Here is a 20,172-nt window from a genome sequence, read left to right as displayed (position 1 = left end):
GCGTACAGGCCCGACAGCTTGATCCAAGGGACATCATCTGCTCTCAAGGACTCTTTCTTATTTCTTTTTTTTTTTTCTGCAAAGTTCAATTATTAAGGGTGAGCAAAGTTGAATTAAATTAAATCGATGGAACTGACTAAATTAAAAATTTTAATTTAATTATTTTAAAATTTAAATTTTTTCTTTAAAAAATGATTGTATCGATTAATTTAGTTTGATTTTAAAATTTAACCTAAATAAATCAAATAATCCAAAATAAAATTTTAATCGATAAATTTTTAATAAATCAATTTATAAATTCCTAACTAATTCATAAATCTTCCATATTACTTGAAAATTTTAATTAATTTGATATTTTAATTTATATTTTATCGATTTAATTTTTATTAAAAATTTTGATTGATTCGATTAGTTTAAAATTTTTTAATTTATTTGATTTTGATTAATTTAATTTAATTTAATAGATTTTAATTAAATACTCAATTCTACTTGAAATTACCATTTCTACCTACCCAGATTGAATTTGAATAGAGTTCTTCCACCACTGATTCGCAATACCTCTATTGATATTTGACAGAATATCTCCTTAAAGTCATTGCTTTCGAGATTGGAAGTCCAAAATTTCAGCCACTATGGAAATTCCGATGACGGGTTTCGTAGAACTTTTTCTTATTTTTTTATTTTTAAATATGGATCAGTAAAAATTTAATTAAATTAACTAAATCGATTCAATTTAAAAATTCAATTTAATTATTTTAAAATTTTAATTTTTTAAAAAATTAATTATATCGATTAATTCAATTAAATTAAATAATTTAAAATAAAAAATTAATCATTAAATTTTAAATAAGTAACTTGATAAATCCTTAATTAATCTATAAATTTTTATATTATTTGAAAATTTTAATCACTTCAATTTTATTAAATTAATTGATATTTTATTAATTTAGATGGTTTAATTTTTATTAAAAAATTCAATAAGTTTAATTAGTTCGAAAAAAAATTTAATTCGACGATTAATTTAGTTCGATTAGAATCCGTTTTTACTGAATACTCTGTCGTCGTCTAGGTTTGGGTTTATCAGATTACCTACCAGATATGCTGTTGCGATGGTGGAGCTACCGTTACCGGCCGCCGCATAGGAGCGGACTGCTGGCGGCTTCGCTGCTTCTCCTCATCCCGTCCTTCTTCCCCTCGCTCTTCAGCCCGCTTGGTCGTACCTTTCCTTCCATCTTCTCTGTGAGCCCTCTTTCTTGTTACTGTAATTTGTATGAAATCGTTCTCTATTTTTAGACTTGTGTGAGATTTCGTTTCGAAAGTTGTTTTTTTGTTATGAGAATTTCGGTAACGTGAGATTATTGATGATTCGATATGATCCATGTTCTTTGATTGCCCTACTAAACCCCTTGCTCCTCGAGTGCATCAGGAATGAATTGGTTATCCAATTTGCTGAAAGCAACCGATGGTTATCAGAAGCATGAAAATTTTTTTTAATCTGGAGCTCGAATCAACTGAATAGGCATTATTCATATTAAATTGCTGTTGTTCAATATCAATTTATGGAGTTTTGAATACAATGAATTTTCACTATAAATCCTATAAGGGTGGGTGCTCAATGCACTCTCATTTTCATTTTCCCAAAGAATTAGTTGAAACTGTCTGTAGGACCAAATTTACTGGTCAAGCTTTGGCTCAAGTACTTCATTTGAGCAAAGTATATTAGTTTGCTATTTAGAGTCGCGTACTGAGGTATCACGAGTCTTCAAATATTAACATCGACTTGCATTCAGAAGCACTTTAGTTTTACATATATCATTGTGCATTTTAGTGGTATTGGTGATATTTGAATTGTGTTTCTTTGCATTTTAATTGATAAATGAGTCAAGATAATAATATTTGCAGGAGTGGAATGCTCCACAACCTAAGCATCTGTCCCTTTTAAAGGGTGCCTTACAACACAGAACAGTAAGTACATATATTCACTTATACACACTAATCATCATACATTCTACTGACTTCAATGTTCATCTTTTTCATTATTTCCATTTTTTTTTCAAGTCAATTGACAAAAAGTCTGAGCTTTGGGCTCCCTTAGCACCACAAGGATGGAAACCTTGTATCCAATCTTTGAGTACCTCCTGTAAGTATTGTACAACAGTGACATTACATGGTCAACTCAGAAGTCTCCTTTTTCCATGTACTGATTTTTCTTGATGGATTCATTGGATGACGTCTCTATTTTATACTCTCTAGCACTGCCTAGCAAGTTAAATGGATTTATTCAGGTTTTCCTTGACGGTGGGCTGAATCAACAAAGAATGGCAGTAAGCAAGATTCATTGTTTTACTGTTTTTTTCAGTAACTGGTAATTGAAAACTTCCAAATCAACCTCACTTGTTTTGTAGATCTGTGATGCAGTTGCTGTTGCTAAGATCTTGAATGCTACCCTTGTTATTCCACACCTCGAAGTTAATCCTGTTTGGAAAGATATGAGGTAGTCTTGGAGAAATAGCTTTATTTTTTCTTCATCTTTAGTGAGTTTAGAACCTGAATGGAGAACAAAAAAATAATGATTGTTTCCTTTTTTTGCTTTTTCAGCTCATTTGATGAGATATTTGACATTGACCATTTTATTGATACACTAAAAGATGACATCTCAATAGCTAGAGGATTGCCTAAAGAATACTCTTGGAGCACCAGAGAGTATTATGCTATTGGCATTCGTGCTACAAGGGTGAAGACTGCACCTGTTCATGCTTCTGCAGATTGGTATCTCGAGAATGTTCTGCCTGTCTTACACAGGTCAGTGATTATGCAGCTTTTTCATGTTGCTCGAACAGTTTATTACTAGTTTAACTATTACATTTACCATCTCCCTCCCTCGAGTTGTACAGTCAAGGATTGGGTATTAATTCTCTTCTTGTGCTTTAATAAGTTTCTATGATCAAATGTAAACTCATTTTGTTTCTGGAGTCCTAATACAAGCTTGTAATTGGATCTTCAGACTCAACAAGTCCTGTGTACTAAAACTCACTTATCGCTGCTTGTTACTAACTAGATTGCACCAATGAGTTATCACAGCGAACAAATTAAAAGCTTCTGTTTGGTGAGCTGTCATTTGATAAAGAACACAGTTGTATGCTGGGTTAGCAAATTTTGTCTCCTTGATAACTAAAGTAGATTTTTGCTTATAAGAACATTGTGTAGAGTTACATGATTAAGTTTCTATGGATTACATACTACATATTTTTTTCTCATGCTATCAGTTGCTTACTCTGATTGTGCTGCGACAGTTACGGCATCGCTGCGATTTCTCCGTTCTCACACCGACTGGCTTTCGACAATTTGCCAGGCGACATACAACGCCTGAGATGTAAAGTAAATTTTCAGGCATTAGCTTTTGTTGCTCATATCACTGCATTAGGACAGACCCTTGTTAAGAGATTGAGGAATCCAATCCATGAAAAGACCAATGAGTATATAAAAGAGATTCAAGATGAGAATGAAGTAGGCTCAGGAAAATTTGCAGTGTTACACCTTCGGTTCGATAAGGTATAAGCCTAACACATTTCTACTGCTTAGATAATTCCTAAATTGGACTTGAGGATTACAAGTCATGATCAACAAAGATATGCATGCAGGACATGGCTGCACACTCTGCCTGTGATTTTGGGGGTGGTAAAGCTGAAAGGCTTGCCTTAGCCAAATATAGGCAAGTGATATGGCAAGGGAGGGTGTTAAATTCCCAATTTACCGACGAGGAGTTGCGAGGCCAGGGTAGATGCCCATTAACCCCTGAAGAAATAGGATTGCTACTGGTAGCCTTGGGCTTTGACAGCAGCACCCGGCTATATCTCGCCTCCCATAAGGTCTGTAACTGTGTGTGTGTGCGTTTTTTCCGGTGGATGAAGACATAGAAGCCTTGATGTTGAACCTTGTGCTTCAGGTGTATGGCGGAGAGGCTAGAATTTCTAGCCTGCGAAAGCTATTCCCGCTCATGGAAGATAAGAAGAACCTTGCTTCGGAAGAGGAACTAATGCAGGTGGATGGCAAGGCATCTCTTCTGGCTGCCGTCGACTACTTTGTTAGCATGCACGCAGACATCTTCATCTCTGCGTCCCCTGGCAACATGCACAATGCAGTAGTTAGTTTTCTTGTGATAACAACTTAGCATTTGGCAATCACTTGCTTTGAGAGCTATTACTGACCGAGATTTTTTTGATGGATCTAGTTGGGCTATCGGACATACAAGAGCTTGAAGACCATACGACCGAGCATGAGCCTGCTCGGGCAATTGTTTCTGAATAAGAGCATCGAGTGGTCCGACTTTCAGCAGGCGGTCGAGTCAGGTCACAAGATGCGACAAGGGCAGATTAGGTTGAGGAAGCCAAAACAGTCTATTTACACATATCCAGCTACAGATTGCATGTGTGAAAGATGAGGTATTGCAAGCTTTTACATTATAGGTGCCATTTTTTTAAACCTTTTTTTATATATAAATTGTTCTTTTCAGTTGAAGTGGATAATTTTTTTGAGAAAATTCCTACCAACTTTCTATCTGTAATATGCACAGGATACCATCAATTCAAGCGAAATTATCTATTACCAGTTTGGTGGTAACAAAGATATTTTGAGAGATTGAATTGAATTGCTTAATGTTTCTGTAGGTCCAACTTGGGCCCAATTTTCTTAAATAAAATTATATATTTATATATAAGTAAATTTCCGAGAAATTTATGAGGTTTTCATGAGGTAATTTTAAGACTTTCCGAAATGAATTTTCAAGACTATTTTGAAACATGATTGATTTGCAATGTTTGAAAGAGGTACAGGGGAAAAATAGGCCAACCAGGAGCCGACAGGTAAATAGTCATAGCCGGTCCAAATGCTCCAAAATTATTCTGATATACATGTCAAAAAAGCACTGTTGAACTTTTTGGCCGAGAGTGCCGATCTCTCCACCAAGGCATTTGGAGACGATCAATTTTGTTTTCTACCAGGTAAGTCGAACATTGTGAATGTAAATGGAGTGTACAAGTCAAAGACACCATCTTATAAAAGTCAACGACATGATTTGATATGGCCACTAAATTGTGCCTCAGTTTGACTTTTCTGGCAACATCTTCCAACTAGACGGATTTCGTTTGTTCTGTTGTTTTCCTGTTATTTATCTTCTGAATCCAACTCGAATCCAGGCATCCAATTCCACACCAGACACTCCAAAATGCACACATTTCTTGCAAAAACTTGTCCAAGTTTGACTGCTGAAAGGAACAAAAGATCCACTGCTGAAACATGAAGCCTGATTCACTGGTGCAGATGAGGAATGGCAGGCCTCGTGCAGGCGTTCCCTTGCACTGAGAACCGGGCATTCCCCTGCTTCCATTCCCATTCCCATCGCCAGCCTGACATTCATCTCTGCCAAAACTCCACCTCCATGGATTAAAACAGACGCGGTTAAAAGAGCAGAGAGAAGGACAGGACAAGCTGAGTTTGCAAGGGATTATTGTGTCCCTAACCAGCAAAGCGTTATTTATTTCAGTGCCATTTCTGTATGGTGCCCTCTCTCTCTCTCTCCTTCTCTCTCTCTCTGCAATAAAGACTTCGCATTTGCTGTAACACACTATGAGATAGACTGGTCGATGGCGATGAGTGCTTGAGCAAGAAGCAGATAGTCCTGTGAGGTTGGGGAGTGAGAATTGTGATGGGTCGATCTCCGTGCTGCGAGAAGGTGGGACTGAAGAAGGGGCCGTGGACGCCGGAGGAAGACCAGAAGCTACTGGCCTACGTCGAGAAGCACGGCCATGGAAGCTGGAGAGCTTTGCCCGCGAAAGCAGGTGAGCGCTCACCTGAATTGTGCTTGAGAATGGTAAAAGGACGACGAAGTGCGAATTGTGGTGGTGCTTTTGCAGGGCTGCAGAGGTGCGGGAAGAGTTGCAGGTTGAGGTGGACCAACTACCTGAGGCCGGACATCAAGAGAGGGGAGTTTAGCGTGCAGGAGGAGCAGACCATCATCCAACTGCATGCTCTGCTCGGGAACAGGTTCAATCTGCTCCTCCAAATGCTGCATTGTTTCTCTGTTTGATTACTATGTTGTTTAACAGAGCGTGAGTGAGCGTGGTGGTGTTTTAAGGAAGAGAATTCTCATGGTTTGGAGGTTTCCTTGTTTCAGGTGGTCTGCGATCGCGACGCACTTGCCGAAGAGAACAGACAATGAGATCAAGAACTACTGGAACACGCACCTGAAGAAGCGGCTGGCGAAGATGGGCATCGACCCGTGCACGCACAAGGCGAAGAGCGACGCCCTCGGCCCCGCCGCCGACGCCGGCCGCTCCCGGAGCGCCGCCAACCTCAGCCACATGGCGCAGTGGGAGAGCGCGCGCCTGGAGGCCGAGGCGCGCCTCGTGCGCGAGTCGAGGCTAAGGACTGCGGCGGCCATGGTCGCCGCCCTCCTCCTCCACCTCTCCGCCGGGCTGCGTCGGCGTGCTCCGGGCTTGGCGAGAGGCGTGGGAGGGAAAGCCGCCGGCGCAAGGCCAAAGGTCGGATCTTGAGTCGCCCACCTCCACGTTGAGCTTTGCGGAGAACCGGCTGCTGGTGGCGGCGGCGGCGGCCGCCGGAGGGCTCGTCGACGGCAATGCTGCCGCGACGGTCCTCGGCTACCAAGGAGGCGACAGGATGGATAACTTTGCGGGCTTGGGCATCTACGACGCTGTCGTCGGCGGGGAGGCACCGTGGCTAGGAGATGGAGAGGCCTGCGCATGGGACCAACTGCAAGTCGGCGGAGGCTTCACCGGGATGCTGCTGGGAGACAAGAATTCCGACTGCGGCGGCGGCGGCGATTCTTACGGAAACAACGGCTGCCTGCGAGAGGAGGAAGAAGAGGAGGTAGAAATGAACAAGAACTACTGGAACACCATTCTCAACTCCGTCAACTCTTCCTCTTCTTCCACCTCGTCGCCGACGTTCTAGAATCGAAGCCAGTAACCTTTTTCTCTGCACTTAACTAGCCATTAGCCTGCTCCTTGATTCAAGAACTTCACTGCTTGCCTCCAATCGAATCTGTAAGAAACAAACAAATAAAATGCAGCAGTTAGGCGCTTGCATCGTACTGGGATTGTAACTTCTGGTTTGTTTATTTGCTTAAATTTAGTAGCTTTCATGAGCTTTTTACAGATCGAGTGTTTGCAGCTAAATCGTCAAATGTCTGCTCATTTTTTTCTCACAGTGCCTTCCCCTAAAATACTCTGATCATTATAAAACTCATTGACTGACCATAGCATCAAACAAGAGCAATTTCCAGTGTTGCTTTTCTTAAGTGTCACTCAGTTTCCTAAAAGTTCTCCTTGCAGAAATAATTATCAACCTAAATAAATACACCTTGAATTCCAAAGATATTGAAAGGACTGAGTCTTGGCATGCCTCAGCTGCAAGGTTTTGCTCTGGCCTGTCATTTACTCCGTTGTACCATGATCGATGCGGCACAGTTTGACCAGCAATCCATGCATGCAGCAGTCCTTCCACCCAATGACATAAAGTCTCTGAGAGGTCTTTCTTCCTCATCCAATTTGGGCCTACCCCACAGAAATGAGTGTGATGTACTAGTTGACATGAGAGGGACAACGCACATGCCCATTGCTCGCCCTGTTTATATATATATATATATATATATAATGAGAAAGAAAGAGAGCAGCAGCAGCAGCAGCTACTTAGGTTGGTGAAGGAATTGAAGGTTTTCTTTTAGGTTGTCTTGTTCAACGAGCTCAGATAAGATAATGAAAAGGCATGCATCCATGGAAGGATACAATTATTGATCAGCAAGAAGTTGCCTTGCACTGTTATACAGATTATGGGAATCAAACACAGATTTCTTTCTAGTAGGTTAACTAAATTTTCAATCATCATTGCTGCTCAACAAACAAAAAATGAGCTTAAAATATTATATAAAATATGGTTTTAGTCAAACCATATGTAGTTGAATATTAATTTTGATTTTTTTTTTAGTATATAAAGTATTTGAAGGACCAAGTCGAAATGGGAAACTGAGTATGAATTTGGATTTGTTTAAGTATAATTTAGTTGTGAAAATCATATAAATGCGCAACCTAAATAAAATAAAAGGAGAATCTAGATGATATCTATGATCGAGTTAGAAAGCTATGGATGTTAGAAACATGATTTAAAATCTTGTATCGTACTAGATGAAATGGTTGAAATATACCATTTCAGTAAATCATTCAAATTCGATATCATTTGATATTGAAATTTAAAATCTCAAACTATCATTGTCTTGATCTTTAATCTAAAAGTTGTAATGATGTTCCAATCCATGATAATAGATTAGAGGTTGAAGGAGAAATGAGATGAAACAAAAGAATGAGATATTGTTTATGTGTATCAAATTTCAATAATTTATAGAATACAAACAATGCCTCATTTCTATGTTTCACCTACTTCTATCTTCAATTATAATTTATTACCGACATCATACGTTAAAATATCGACATGATACTAAAATAGTATCTTTCCAATCAATACAATTCGAGATTTTAAACTTTTGTTGAAAGAATTATCCTTCATCTCAGGCTAGGATTAACATTTATATTTACAACAAACAATTCAATGCAAGATCAAGACAAAAAAAAAACACATTAATGATAAAGAAAATGTACCTAAATAGTGGAACAAGGTAGATCTGACTTCCAAGCGACGAATAGGTTTTCAATGGCAGTAGATGTCTTGCTCTGACATGGATGAAAGTAGAGTTACCACAATAACCTGTCCCGAAAGCAACACTCGTTGTGTCCTGCAATAAATTATGTGCGTGATGGTGAAGTAGATGCGATCCATCAATGTGAAAACCAACCTCACAAACACAATAATTAGTTTCACTTTTTTTACCTTTGCCTTCACTAAGCACATGCTAATCTACTGCACAGCAACACCCATCGTTATAGGTCGCCATCGCCGCATTTAAGACAGCTCTCGAAGCTTTCCCTTCCAGTTCAACTATGGCTCCATATCAATACAAACTGAAGGCAAGTTGAAGGAGAGAAAATTGAATTCAGAAATTGCTGAATTGTGCTAACTCAAAGCTTTGATATTAAAATTTATGATGGAAGGTGATGGCCATCAAGAAGATTATGAGAATCAGAGGGCATATATGTTACCATTCCTTATTTTCATACCAAAAGCTAATTCCTTAATTTGTAATCAATATTGAATGTCGTTGCACACTAATTGCACCTGTTTTATGGTATCCCATCTAAAAGGGTTTTCCATAGTTCAACATTATAATAAGGAAAAGAACATCAACTTCACGCTAAATGTGAATCGACTACTTTGGAACTAAAAATTCAGCCTAAGTGGCACCAAAGTGTGAAACAAATGAGCCATATGTTAGCATTTAATGCATTTCAAAAGCATGTGGGGACTAAACAAATTAAATGTGGAATATTGACTTGTAAGATGAGAAGTGAGAATGAGAACTATGTCTCAAGTACAAGAACATACAAACCTTCTGTAAAGAAAGAAAAATAGCTAGAGAAACAATCCGTAGCCTGTGAGTTGAAGAAATATTACCTGCAAAACATGAATGGAAAGAGTCCAAAATTGAGGCCAAATCAAATGCTACATTTGCTGTACTAAACCTCAAACCAAGAGGCTTCTTTACATTTGCTTTGCCACATTTAACACATTTACTTTGAATATGAACCCAAAGTGCTACATCTCAACCTTATAGTTACAAGTTCGGATTTAATAATAGCATGGCGCAGTGGAACAAGGTGCAGTCTGAGCCATCCATAGATTGGCCCCTGTTTCAAGAATAGTAGAAATCATTTGCAATTGTAAACTGCTCTCGATGCGATACCTGCTCTCAGGGTTCGTATGGGTTCCTGAAATTTTTGAGCAGTTGGGGGATGTCATGAGCAAGCATATCGTCCACAGCCTGCACCATTTTGGGTTTCAGTTTCTCAAACTTATCGATGCTGTAGCCGCTCAGAACTTCTTTAAAGTGCTCCACGTCGGGGAAATCGCCGGCTGGGAGATGATACTCCCTCTGAACCTGTTCAAAGCAGCTGACGGAATATAAGCATAGGTTCACACATTTGCACCATCAATTTGAAATAAAATAGAAAGCAACCTTGTATTTTTTGTTTTGAGAAGTAGTGAACTAGGCCAGCCAAATATTGAGAATAATAGCCTCAATTAGGTGTCAAATAAATTTATTGTAAATTTTTTAAAGTGATAGATTCAGCGCATAATAGGTTCAATTATGATGGAAAGTGTTAAATTAATTCTATTTTAGAAATTTAAAAATATGATTTTACAAGGATGCTATGGCTACGCTTTGGAGACTAAACGACAGGATTTCCTTATAGAGAAGTTTTTGGTATATGAGCAACATGTGAGTTTTTCATTGTACTAGTACTCAGATAAATACATAAATTGATCTGAACTCGACTTTTGGATCAAATCATCCCTAAAATTTGAACCTTCTGGTATGGGTATGAATTTCAAGGATGCACGAAATTTTATATTTTGGGCTCGTAATCAATTTTTTTATTTTTTCGTATAATCTTTCAAAAAGCACTACTAAACAAATTTTAAATTAAATGCAATGGGGGAAAATACCTTAGCAAACTGATCCTCCAGATTATCAATGAGTCTTTGTTGAGCCTTTGCCTTGCCCAGCATTGTTGGCATCTCATTTTTAAGTTGACTAATGATATAAGCATGAATTTTTGCAGCTCTAGCTCTCTTAACGAATTCGTTGATCTGCAATCAATGAAAATGTCTGAAAGAAATTAGACGATGAAGTGAGATACAAAAGGGGATATGAAATTTGATTGAATTACCTTGCGATCACAAGCCTTCTTCGGAATATCTTTCAAATCAGAAAGGAGGTCATCCTGTTCTTTTTCAAACAGCTCCTTCCCAAGTGGACCAACCGCAGCCTCGTTTATGGGTTTGTCATTGAACGAACTGTTTAAACATAGTCAACAACTTATGCATTCGTTTATTTATCAAAGTACAATTACAGATTCTGACCTCGTTAAACCGATACTGTATCAAAGTCTTGAAGGTGTAATGAAAAGGATGCATACCCGATGTATACGCGCATTACTTCAGGAGTATTTAGAACTTTTCCGAGTGACCACATCAATGCACCATAAACTCTCATAAGCTACGAGGATGAAACGTGTACTATGAGTATATAGTTTGCGAATTCAAAGACATTGTAACTGGTTCACCTGTTGAGTGTCAACTTGGTCCGCTTTATTCAGAACCACGCGTATTTTGTCGTCATGACCACGGAGAGAGGCAATGACACGTTTGAACTCATCACTTATGTCAAGTTTATGTGGATCGAACAAAAGAAGAATAAGATCACATTTCGACGCGAACCATGAAGTAACACCGGTGAAGTCATAACTGCGTTGAGTTCGTTGTTTTTCTCCAGAAAGTACTCCAGGGGTGTCGACAAACGTTAAGTGCTCCAGCAGCTTCGGAAGTAGTACATTTAGACAGCATGTAAAATTTTTTCATCACAAACATTTAAAAAAAAAGATGGGAGTATATACCGAATTCGGCATTTGTGAGCACTCAAACTTTGATAAAAATGCAGATCCAAACGTTGTAAGACCATTGAAAGGCATATCCGCTTGTACAGCAATAGTATTCCCAGGAACAGTCCTTTCATCAGGTCCGGACTGAAAAACCAATAGTAGTTAAATAACTGCACGGTACATAATGAAGAGATGCAGAAAATGAATAAGAAACAATGCTCCAAAACGATGCTAAACGTGAAAATAATGTTTTTCAAAATAAAGAAAAAGAAAATAAGCCAAACTCATCATTAGTAAAAGAATACAAGTCAAGGAAGCAGATCCTCTGCTCTTGAAGAATGTAAAAAAATAATAACTATTAACTATCCGTATTGCGAGGATACACAATAAATTTAGTGTCTGTCCAATGCCTCGGAGGATCAACTATAGCATTCCCTTTGGAGATGGAATGAACCATGGAGACTAAAATACGAGAAAATAAATAAAAGTATTTGACACATTATCAACTAAAATAACGTACTCATTTCTATGTTAGGCCGTCTAAAGGTTTGCACATTTTGAAGCAAAAAGGACACGCAACAATGATTTTACATATACAAAGTCCTCTAGTGAAGAAAATGATCAACCTCCCACATAGCTAATTTGCTCAAAATAAAGAAAAGAAAAGAAGCCAAGATCATCCATCAGTAGTAAAAGGAAAGAAACTGCATACCATTATCACAACAAATCGGTCAGTGGTTGGTTCTGGACCGATATGAGCACCTGAAAGAAAAGAGCAAAAAATATACCGTGATGGAAGTTTTGCTTAGTTAGAAAAATCTGGCAAATAAAGAAAACATCAGCCATAGTGACAAATAAGGACCTGGATAACTTGACTTCAGTAAATGCTTAATGAATGTTGTTTTTCCAGTGGAATATTGACCCAGGAGCATGATCATGGGCTTAGCATCAAAATCACTGTTTGTCTGCGAGGCAGCCAGTATGTATTTGGAATCAGAATTAAGTGGAATACATTCAAAAAAAAAAAAAGCTGACACATCGATACGTTTATTAGTTCACAGTATTAATGAAGGCCTGATTAATACAAGTAGAAAGTGGAGAATGATCGAGTAGAGCCCAGACATACCAACAAAGGAGAGGCAAAATCAGTGAAACGATAGGTAACTTCAAGAGGTTTCAGCTTTTCAAGGTATAACCTCTTCAATCCATCAACAATTGAAGTAACTGAGCTCAATGGTATCTGATTCAAAGGCAAATATATAGTTTTAGAATAGTTAACACAAAAAGAAAATAATTAGTAGCAACATGGGAAATTAAATCAAAATAAAAAGCACTAGCTTAATTTAAAAAGGAATATTTAGGTATATAAAGATGCATTCTTATTAGAAACTTGCCAAACAAGTAATACAAAATTGATGAACTTAGACAGGGAAATGAAACGCAGAATGCTCAACCAATCAAGCATATTTTGAATTAATCATATATGAAACTAATGGAATTACACCAACCTCTGCATATTCACAGATCCAATCTAAACAATGCTTAGCGTAGCCAAGGGGTAAGTAGGCAAATCTTATGCCAAAGCTTATTTGCTATAAGTGTTATAAGATATTGAAAGGGAACCAAGCAGACAGACTGGCATGGTATGAAATAATCAAGGTCCTATAAATAGTTGCTAGAATTTAGTTTAAAAGAAGGGCTTGAAAATATTTTCAGACAAAGAATTGAAAAATAAAAACAATAAAGAATAAAGAAATTGTTATGGTCTTATAAGTGTTATCAGTCGTTTGGGTTCTATTTCATAAGTGTTTTTCATGATTAATCTCTTGAAGAACTCTTACACTTGTTTGCCACATATGTTATGGGAATTAAAAGTTAATTTCGAAAAAAAATCCAAGCATCATCCGTCAAGAGAAAGACAAAGAAGAATAAACCAGCAAAACAAGAGGAAAATAAATAAACTTTATAATTCAATAGAAGTCGAGAAATAGCCATTTGAAATATGATATACCAATGATCTATGCATTTAAAGTATTTACTATTCAGTACTCCAAATTAAATCGCATGAAAACCAGAATGGAAAAATATTGTGCTCAAGCTAAATGAGGCACATACAAAAGCTACATGTACGAGGAGATAGAATACCGTTTTTGCTGATTTAGAGCCGAACCACTGTAATGTTGGTCTTTGTGTCTGAATATTCACTACAGAAGAGACTAACAATGTTACATTGTTTTGGTGCTAGAAATTCCAGCGCAGCATACACAATAAGTTCCTTACCAGATGGCTCAGGTTCAGTTTTCACTGTCGAAGCGTTAGTTCTCTGAGAAAAAAATACCAGAAAGTTAAACTAAGCAGAAAATAGTATATATCTGAACAATTTTAAGTTTCGAAATAATATGAAAATTTATGATACTTACAGAAAGTAAATTTTCTAGGCCTTCCATAAGTGGAGGATTCAATTTGTCCAAATCTGCAAGAGTGATGAAAGAAAGAAAGTGGTGTGTGATTTAGAAGCATTGAAAGTTTGCCGTTTGTGATTTCAGATAATAGATTGATAGATTACCCGCATGAGAAAGTGTATTTTGGTTAATCTCATTGCCTGCTTGTGCTAACGCCACAAGCTGTTCAAATCAAAAGATAAAACATAGCTTAAGGAAAGAAATCACACCCCTGCTAGATCGGACTAAATATAACTAACTGATTAACGAAGAAAGAAGACCTGCATTGCTGAAACAAATTCTTTGAAGCCCAGATAACCTCGCCGTTTAGAGTCTGCAATGGCCCATACCTTCATACCAAGCGGTATAGAGAGACTCGCTTAGCAACTTAGATCTCTTTAGATAGAGAAAAAAACGCAAGACATAGATTCGCCGATAGTCAACAAGAAAGGGGAAGATAATAAACTAAATCGAAGAAATCTCAACACAAGAAAAACAGCACGTGACTTCAACTCCATAATCAAATCCAAATGATAAAAATAGGAATCATGCCATTATAGATTCAAATACAACAGGTATCAATTTTTCCTCGAGTTCGAGTTAGTAAATGTCATTATGGATTTAAACATAGCAGGTGGCAACTTTTTCCCTAAGTTCAATTTAGTGGAATATTCTTCGAAAACATAATATGCAACAGAAGCCAGAAGGTACTATTAACAGATTCGGTAACTGCAATAAAAACGATCAAAAAATATATATCAGGCAACAAACACTAAAAAAACATCAGCAGCGACCAACTGAACCCGATCTACCTGCTTAAGATCGGTGCGAGACAAATTGGACATGGCGAAGAAGGCGATGGCGTCATTTCCCGTGATGCGTCCATCCCCATCTATCAAAAACATGATTGAAATCTCAAAATGATTTCGTGGCTAGCGCGAAGCGTAAAGGAAAAAAAAAGGATAAAGTATCCACGAGCAGAGGTGAACCTGAATCCGCTAGGGAGAACCATTCCTGGTAGATCTTGGCGTGATTTTTCCTGATCGGGAAGGAATTGATATCCATGTCGAACGCCGGCGAGGGATCGATTGAGAACCTGAGACGACGGCGAAGAAAGGGAGTTCGAGGAGGACAGGGTAGAGCGGAGCGTTTTCAGTTCGGCCTGCGTTCTTATGGTGAAGGAGCGGGAAGGGAAAGGATCCTGTCCAAGTACCGATATAGGAAAAATTGTAATCTTCAATTGATTGAATAACACAAACCGTCCGATTATTGATGACTATCAAACTTTAATTTACCAATTCAAACTGTTACCGGAGGGAATCCGAAGAGTAGATACCGAGAGAGCGGTACACTGACGCAGGTGGGTGAGTTTGGCGAGTCGTACGCAGGAGTGGGACACCAAAGAGGCCCACTTTGCTAACGAGTTACTTCGATGGTGTTGGGACGGGTACATTGTTCAGCTCACAAATAACGGCTCTAAAATTGGCATTTGAAATTTCAAATTTGAATTCGGCCAGCCCCACTGCATTAGTGCTGCAGGGGGCAATTTATATTTTAATTTGAAATTGTGAATTAACTACGAATTAATTTAACACTAAATTAAATACATTGAATTCTGTCGATTGCATTCTAAAGTGGATATTCATATTTTTGAAAATAAAAATAATTAAGTCTAAAGGTATGATTTGATGCATTAAAATACAATGTAAATAACTTTGTCTCATGATTGTAAACTTGGATACATTCACCTAAAGGAAAAAATAAAATAAAATATTTAGTTTTTGATTATTTTATATGTTTTAACATGGTAAAGGATCTCATGTCAACTCCATTTTTAAAAAACATTTTTTTATCATGATTGACAATTTATCATCATGATAATTAAATAGCTATGGAAGATAATTTTTCTAAATGAGGGTAAAAAATAAGATAAAGATCAATTTTAATATTCAAAGTAGAATTTGATTGGCCCAAACTAACAATACTTATCACTTTATAAAAGGAATATGACATGTGATAACCATATGTAATATTCTTTGTGTAATTCAAAATCGAGATTGGTGACATATAGATACTAATAGAAAAGGTTTGAAGGGTTTCTTATATCGTGGCGGCCCCATGGGTGGCCAAATTGACGGCCCAACTGGCGACCCCTTATGTCGTCAACTGATGACCCTCGGCCGTGCCGTTACTCACTAGGTCTTTCCACCCCTTGGTCGCGCCGCTCACTTGGCTACCAGGATTCATAAACTCTAGTACTTAACCTGGAGGTCTAGAGTTCGAGTCCTGGGGAAGGCAAAAATCCGCTGGCCAGTGGTGGAAAGACCTATTGAGTAACGGCACGGCCGAGGGTCGTCAGTTGACGACATAAGGGGTCGCCAGTTGGGCCGCCAATTGGGCCGCCCAAGGGACCGCCAAGGGGTCGCCAGTTGGGCCGCCCAAGGGGCCAAGGGGCCGGGTCGTTACAGTAGGACATCCAAATTGTCACCCAGACACCTATGGTTCAATCCCCAGTTATGGTGTATTTGCAAGAATTTTCTCAAAATGGGGAGCGCAATCAAAGGATGTTGGGCGTTTGAGTTGGTCGTTGCGTGCACTTCCCGATTTATACTGGTGGCTAGTGAGAAATTTCCATGGGACCAAATTGATCACTTCAAAGATAGTCAATAGGGCTAATTGGAATTTATCATTTTTGCAAGGGTTCCTTATATCGAATTATACAGACTATCTTTTTAATTTTATATAATTTTTATTGTTTTGCATAATTATATTCATCCATTTTAACTATCTTTTCGTTATCTTTTATTTCAAAATTAATATACTTTAAAAAAAAACATAAACATGTGGCAAAAAAAAAGCACAAATTATATTTACACAAAAGCCCTCTTTGTGCTCCCGTATTTACAATGGCAGACCAACGACGACGAAGACGGTAGCCAAAACTTTAGATCAGCGGCGGCGGTGCTCCTACTTATGCGTCATGTTGGAGGCGAAGGAGATAGGCGTGGAGGAGAGCATCGGAATGGATCTCGACCAGCGAGCGACGGAAGTAGCATCACCGCCGGCGACGGCGCCACTATCACAGGAGGTGCAAACGGGAGTGCCCAAGGGAAAAGGCCGAGGAGAAAGGTTTCCAGCGCGGATCTCAGCGAGCTCCTCGTTGAGACGGCGGTTCTCCGCCCGAAGCGTCTCGCAGCACCGCTTCATGTACTTGCACTCCATTTGCGCATGCTTTAGGTTCGTCCTATTCATTAATCAATCAACCTATCAAATTCTTTAATCTCCTACTTGTTCTTCGAGCTTAATAAATGATGAAAATTGGTTGTTGTTGTTTTTTTTGTATCACCTGGCTCTTCTGTTCTGGAACCAGACTTCTACCTGTCGAGGACGAAGGTTGAGCTGCTTCGCCAGCGCCGCCCTCTCCCCCTGAAACAGATCACAGCAAAGATTGAATTGTGATGCTCTGTTAATGATTTTGATGCCGGATTATGTTGGACCTCACCGAACCGAGAGTGTTGTGGATATTGAAGGTTTGTTCCAGTTGCACCGACTGTTGCGCGCTGAGGCGTAGCTTCTTCGTCTTCTTCTCCGGCGACTTCTCCACCTCTGTTTTGTCGGCGGATGGAACCTGGTTCATGTCGAAATCTCTCGGCAGGGAAATCGCGATGCCTGCGAAATTTAGTACCTTGACCAGTTTTAGAACGAGCTGTTGATCCCGAGACTACTGAAATCAAAATCGGAGCTGTATGGACTTGAATTAGCTGGGAAACGAAACCGCGGTGGATCGCCGGGAGAACTCCGCTCCTCCTTCATTTCCGTTATTTCATCCTCCTCTTCCTCCATCGAAGAACCAAACTCAACGGAGGGCCTCGACGGTCCCTCGCCTAAGCTCAAGCTCAGCTCTAAGCCTTTCATGGAGATAGGAGATGGGGAGGCAGCAAACACGTCGGGATGCATCCTATTGCCTAGAGAAAGTCAACCATCGGTTCAACTCAAAGTCAACATTGGTTGACCCTTTGTCGCGCATGATTGGCTCGTGGAATACAAATACAGGAATTGCACGAAACGAAAGCAAACGTTGAAAGAGAACAATAAATAATTAGATTAATGGGATTTGAAATTAGATTAATAATTAGTTGGTGACGAGTTTCCATTAGAAAAAGAAGGAAATTTTCATTTCATTTTCAAGTTTACTTTTTTGATTTTTTAAAGTTTAAGTGTTCAATTATTGCACAATTAAGTGAATCAATAAAATACTGGTAATGATTCTATAATTATTTTGATAAATAATTCAATAATGTCGATGATTACAAAAATTACGACAAGTGAATTTCTGATTAGGGATCAGTAATCAATTGTGGATTCCTAGGGTGACATTGTAAATATCTGATTAGCTAATATAATGGAAAGATCAGGGAACAATTTGATGATAGATTAATACCGAATTAAAGTAAAAATTTAGCAACTAATTACCTAGTAGAGAGAGATATGAATTAGTTAATCAGACATTTTCTTCATTTCTTGTTTATTTATTTATTTTGGCAAAAGGATAATTGAAAACGTAAAAAATATGAAAATATAAGAAAAACGAGAATGCAACGAGGAGTTATATATATATTGCACGGGCGTCCGGAAATAATCTGGACGTCCGACAGGTGTCCCTCATGGAAAGACGCACAGTGTCCATATGTATATATATTTATAGTCACAAACTAATTATATTTAAAAGCTTGATTAAGCCATGATTTTGAAAAAATAATTATCTGCTAATTGGTTTTATCTTATAATTATAATTATAGCCGTGTCTGGATCTCTTCGCCCTCGCTCACCACCGACGACGACACCACGAAGGAGTTCTCCTCCAAAGCCGCCGCCGCCGCCGCCATGAAATACTGCTCCTTGCAGGCGCAGCACGTTACTTGAAGCATGGCCGCGTTGACGTGATTGACGGCGCGGTCCCTGGCTGCGCGCGCCGCCGGCCGAGCTCCGCTTCCGCATGCTGCCGGATCCTTCGCGCCCTCTCCAGCTCCCACAGCACCATCTCCACCTGCTGGGCCGCCTCCTCCTCCTGATCCCCTACTTCGCCTCCATCTACGGCACCCGGAGCTGCGGGCCGAGGGAGAGCTGCAAAGTGCAAAGCAACGGCCTTGGAGTACACCTCTATGTTCTCCGCCGGCGGCGAAGCAGGGGATTCCTCTGCCGCTGGGTCAGTACTCAGTAGTGATGCCGCAAGTGGAAGGAGGCATGAGCTGCAGGAGCCCGATGCCCCCGATCACGACGGGAGCCAGTAGAGGTGTCGGTGCTGGAGGGGCTCGTAGAATAATATAGCACCGGCGCTAGGCTCTGCCGGCGGCGCAGTGTCTTGGTGCTCAATGAAGCTCTCCACTCGGTGACAATTAAGAACAGTAGTCATTCATCAAAATTCACTATTAATTAATCAAATTTATACTTTTGTCGCTGTCTAATCAATTAAAATTTATTTTTTAAATAATAAATTACTAAATCTCGACGAGGCTGCAATTTATGTACGTCGACAAGACGCGGCCGCAGTGGCAGGCGTGGCCGCGAGTTCGGAGAGGACGGCGTCAGCCTTGGCAAAGCGAGCGCAGGCCCACTCCCGCCTCCCGCTATGCTTCCGCCGGAAGTGCTTCTTGTTGGCTCAGAATCTACAAAAACCACATCGGTAGCACAAAGCAAAGAAGACAAAAAAACAACGAAAAGAAGAAGGCAACGAGAAGAGGAAAAAAGAGAGCAGATCCTTCACGAAAACTTTATTCTGCAGTGAATGAATTTCTATTCACAGTTGCTTGTATTTATACACCGAACGTGATAAGATCTCACACTAATTAAGCCACAGATTTGACTCCACGTAACCCATAGAAATAGGAAAAGATAAACGAAGATAAACCACTAACGTCATCGTAGGATAAGAAAGACTAAGTCTAAAAGTTATCGAAAAAAACGTTAACTAAAACACCTATCAGGATTATTTGCTAATATTACTCCCCCTAATCCTGATATGGCTGTAAATCATGAACGCCGAGTAGTTGTCGCATGGCAGCTAACTTCACTCCCGGCAGTGCATTCGTATCCATCAGCAGAAATTGTCAGCCATTCTCAATTAACTTGGGGACTTTATTTTCCCTGGAGCTTAGAAGCCCTCG

General features: G+C 39.2%; 3 protein-coding genes across 5 annotated transcripts; 2 read left to right on the top strand and 1 right to left on the bottom strand.

Annotated features, from left to right (window-relative positions):
* Positions 1 to 1,081: 1,081 nt before the first annotated feature.
* Positions 1,082 to 4,592, top strand: LOC141826247 (O-fucosyltransferase 31-like). Of its 3 annotated transcripts, XM_074713491.1 has the most exons (11): positions 1,082 to 1,239; positions 1,903 to 1,965; positions 2,059 to 2,140; positions 2,254 to 2,324; positions 2,406 to 2,494; positions 2,599 to 2,802; positions 3,294 to 3,552; positions 3,642 to 3,869; positions 3,947 to 4,144; positions 4,232 to 4,442; positions 4,574 to 4,592. In XM_074713491.1, the coding sequence occupies exons 1-10, from the start codon at positions 1,099 to 1,101 to the stop codon at positions 4,439 to 4,441; spliced, it is 1,545 nt and encodes a 514-aa protein (XP_074569592.1). In that variant the 5' UTR covers positions 1,082 to 1,098; the 3' UTR covers position 4,442; positions 4,574 to 4,592. The 3 variants fall into 3 exon arrangements, with proteins under 3 accessions (XP_074569592.1, XP_074569593.1, XP_074569591.1); XM_074713492.1 differs by lacking the exon at positions 4,574 to 4,592 and having other exon boundaries at positions 3,947 to 4,141; positions 4,232 to 4,561; XM_074713490.1 differs by lacking the exon at positions 4,574 to 4,592 and having other exon boundaries at positions 4,232 to 4,559.
* A 633-nt stretch (positions 4,593 to 5,225) lies between these two features.
* Positions 5,226 to 7,174, top strand: LOC141826246 (transcription factor MYB16-like). Its single transcript, XM_074713489.1, is given in 4 exon segments — positions 5,226 to 5,837; positions 5,913 to 6,042; positions 6,173 to 6,460; positions 6,462 to 7,174. Coding segments are annotated over 4 exon segments (1,059 nt in total). The 5' UTR covers positions 5,226 to 5,704; the 3' UTR covers positions 6,970 to 7,174.
* A 2,497-nt stretch (positions 7,175 to 9,671) lies between these two features.
* On the bottom strand, positions 9,672 to 15,073 carry LOC141826245 (EH domain-containing protein 1-like). The gene is made up of 16 exons (XM_074713488.1): positions 14,998 to 15,073; positions 14,821 to 14,900; positions 14,290 to 14,358; positions 14,134 to 14,191; positions 13,988 to 14,040; positions 13,848 to 13,890; positions 13,713 to 13,771; positions 12,694 to 12,807; positions 12,430 to 12,532; positions 12,280 to 12,329; positions 11,583 to 11,711; positions 11,253 to 11,504; positions 11,106 to 11,185; positions 10,857 to 10,983; positions 10,633 to 10,776; positions 9,672 to 10,063 (listed from the first exon to the last, which is right to left on the bottom strand). The coding sequence occupies exons 1-16, from the start codon at positions 15,071 to 15,073 to the stop codon at positions 9,875 to 9,877; spliced, it is 1,626 nt and encodes a 541-aa protein (XP_074569589.1). The 3' UTR covers positions 9,672 to 9,874.
* Between the last annotated feature and the right edge of the window lie 5,099 nt (positions 15,074 to 20,172).

This window comes from Curcuma longa, chromosome 4 (assembly GCF_044706935.1).
Source record: "Curcuma longa cultivar G26 ecotype Majalengka, Jawa Barat chromosome 4, ITB_CL_G26_1.1, whole genome shotgun sequence".
In the NCBI taxonomy this organism is placed as follows: Eukaryota; Viridiplantae; Streptophyta; class Magnoliopsida; order Zingiberales; family Zingiberaceae; genus Curcuma; species Curcuma longa.
Note: the sequence above shows the minus strand (reverse complement) of the source record. Positions and strands in the feature narration are given on the sequence as shown.

Bases quoted from the DNA above. Each gene is read 5' to 3' on its own strand.
- LOC141826247 (XM_074713491.1), top strand. From the start codon at position 1,099: ATGCTGTTGCGATGGTGGAGCTACCGTTACCGGCCGCCGCATAGGAGC. The intron at 1,240-1,902 runs GTGAGCCCTCTT...TAATATTTGCAG, and splicing joins CCTTTCCTTCCATCTTCTCT to GAGTGGAATGCTCCACAACC. The intron at 3,553-3,641 runs GTATAAGCCTAA...ATATGCATGCAG, and splicing joins TACACCTTCGGTTCGATAAG to GACATGGCTGCACACTCTGC.
- LOC141826245 (XM_074713488.1), bottom strand. From the start codon at position 15,073: ATGGATATCAATTCCTTCCCGATCAGGAAAAATCACGCCAAGATCTAC. The intron at 12,533-12,693 runs GTATGTCTGGGC...GCTGCCTCGCAG, and splicing joins ATTTTGCCTCTCCTTTGTTG to ACAAACAGTGATTTTGATGC. The intron at 10,777-10,856 runs GTAATTCAATCA...CATTGATTGCAG, and splicing joins AGAAGGCTTGTGATCGCAAG to ATCAACGAATTCGTTAAGAG.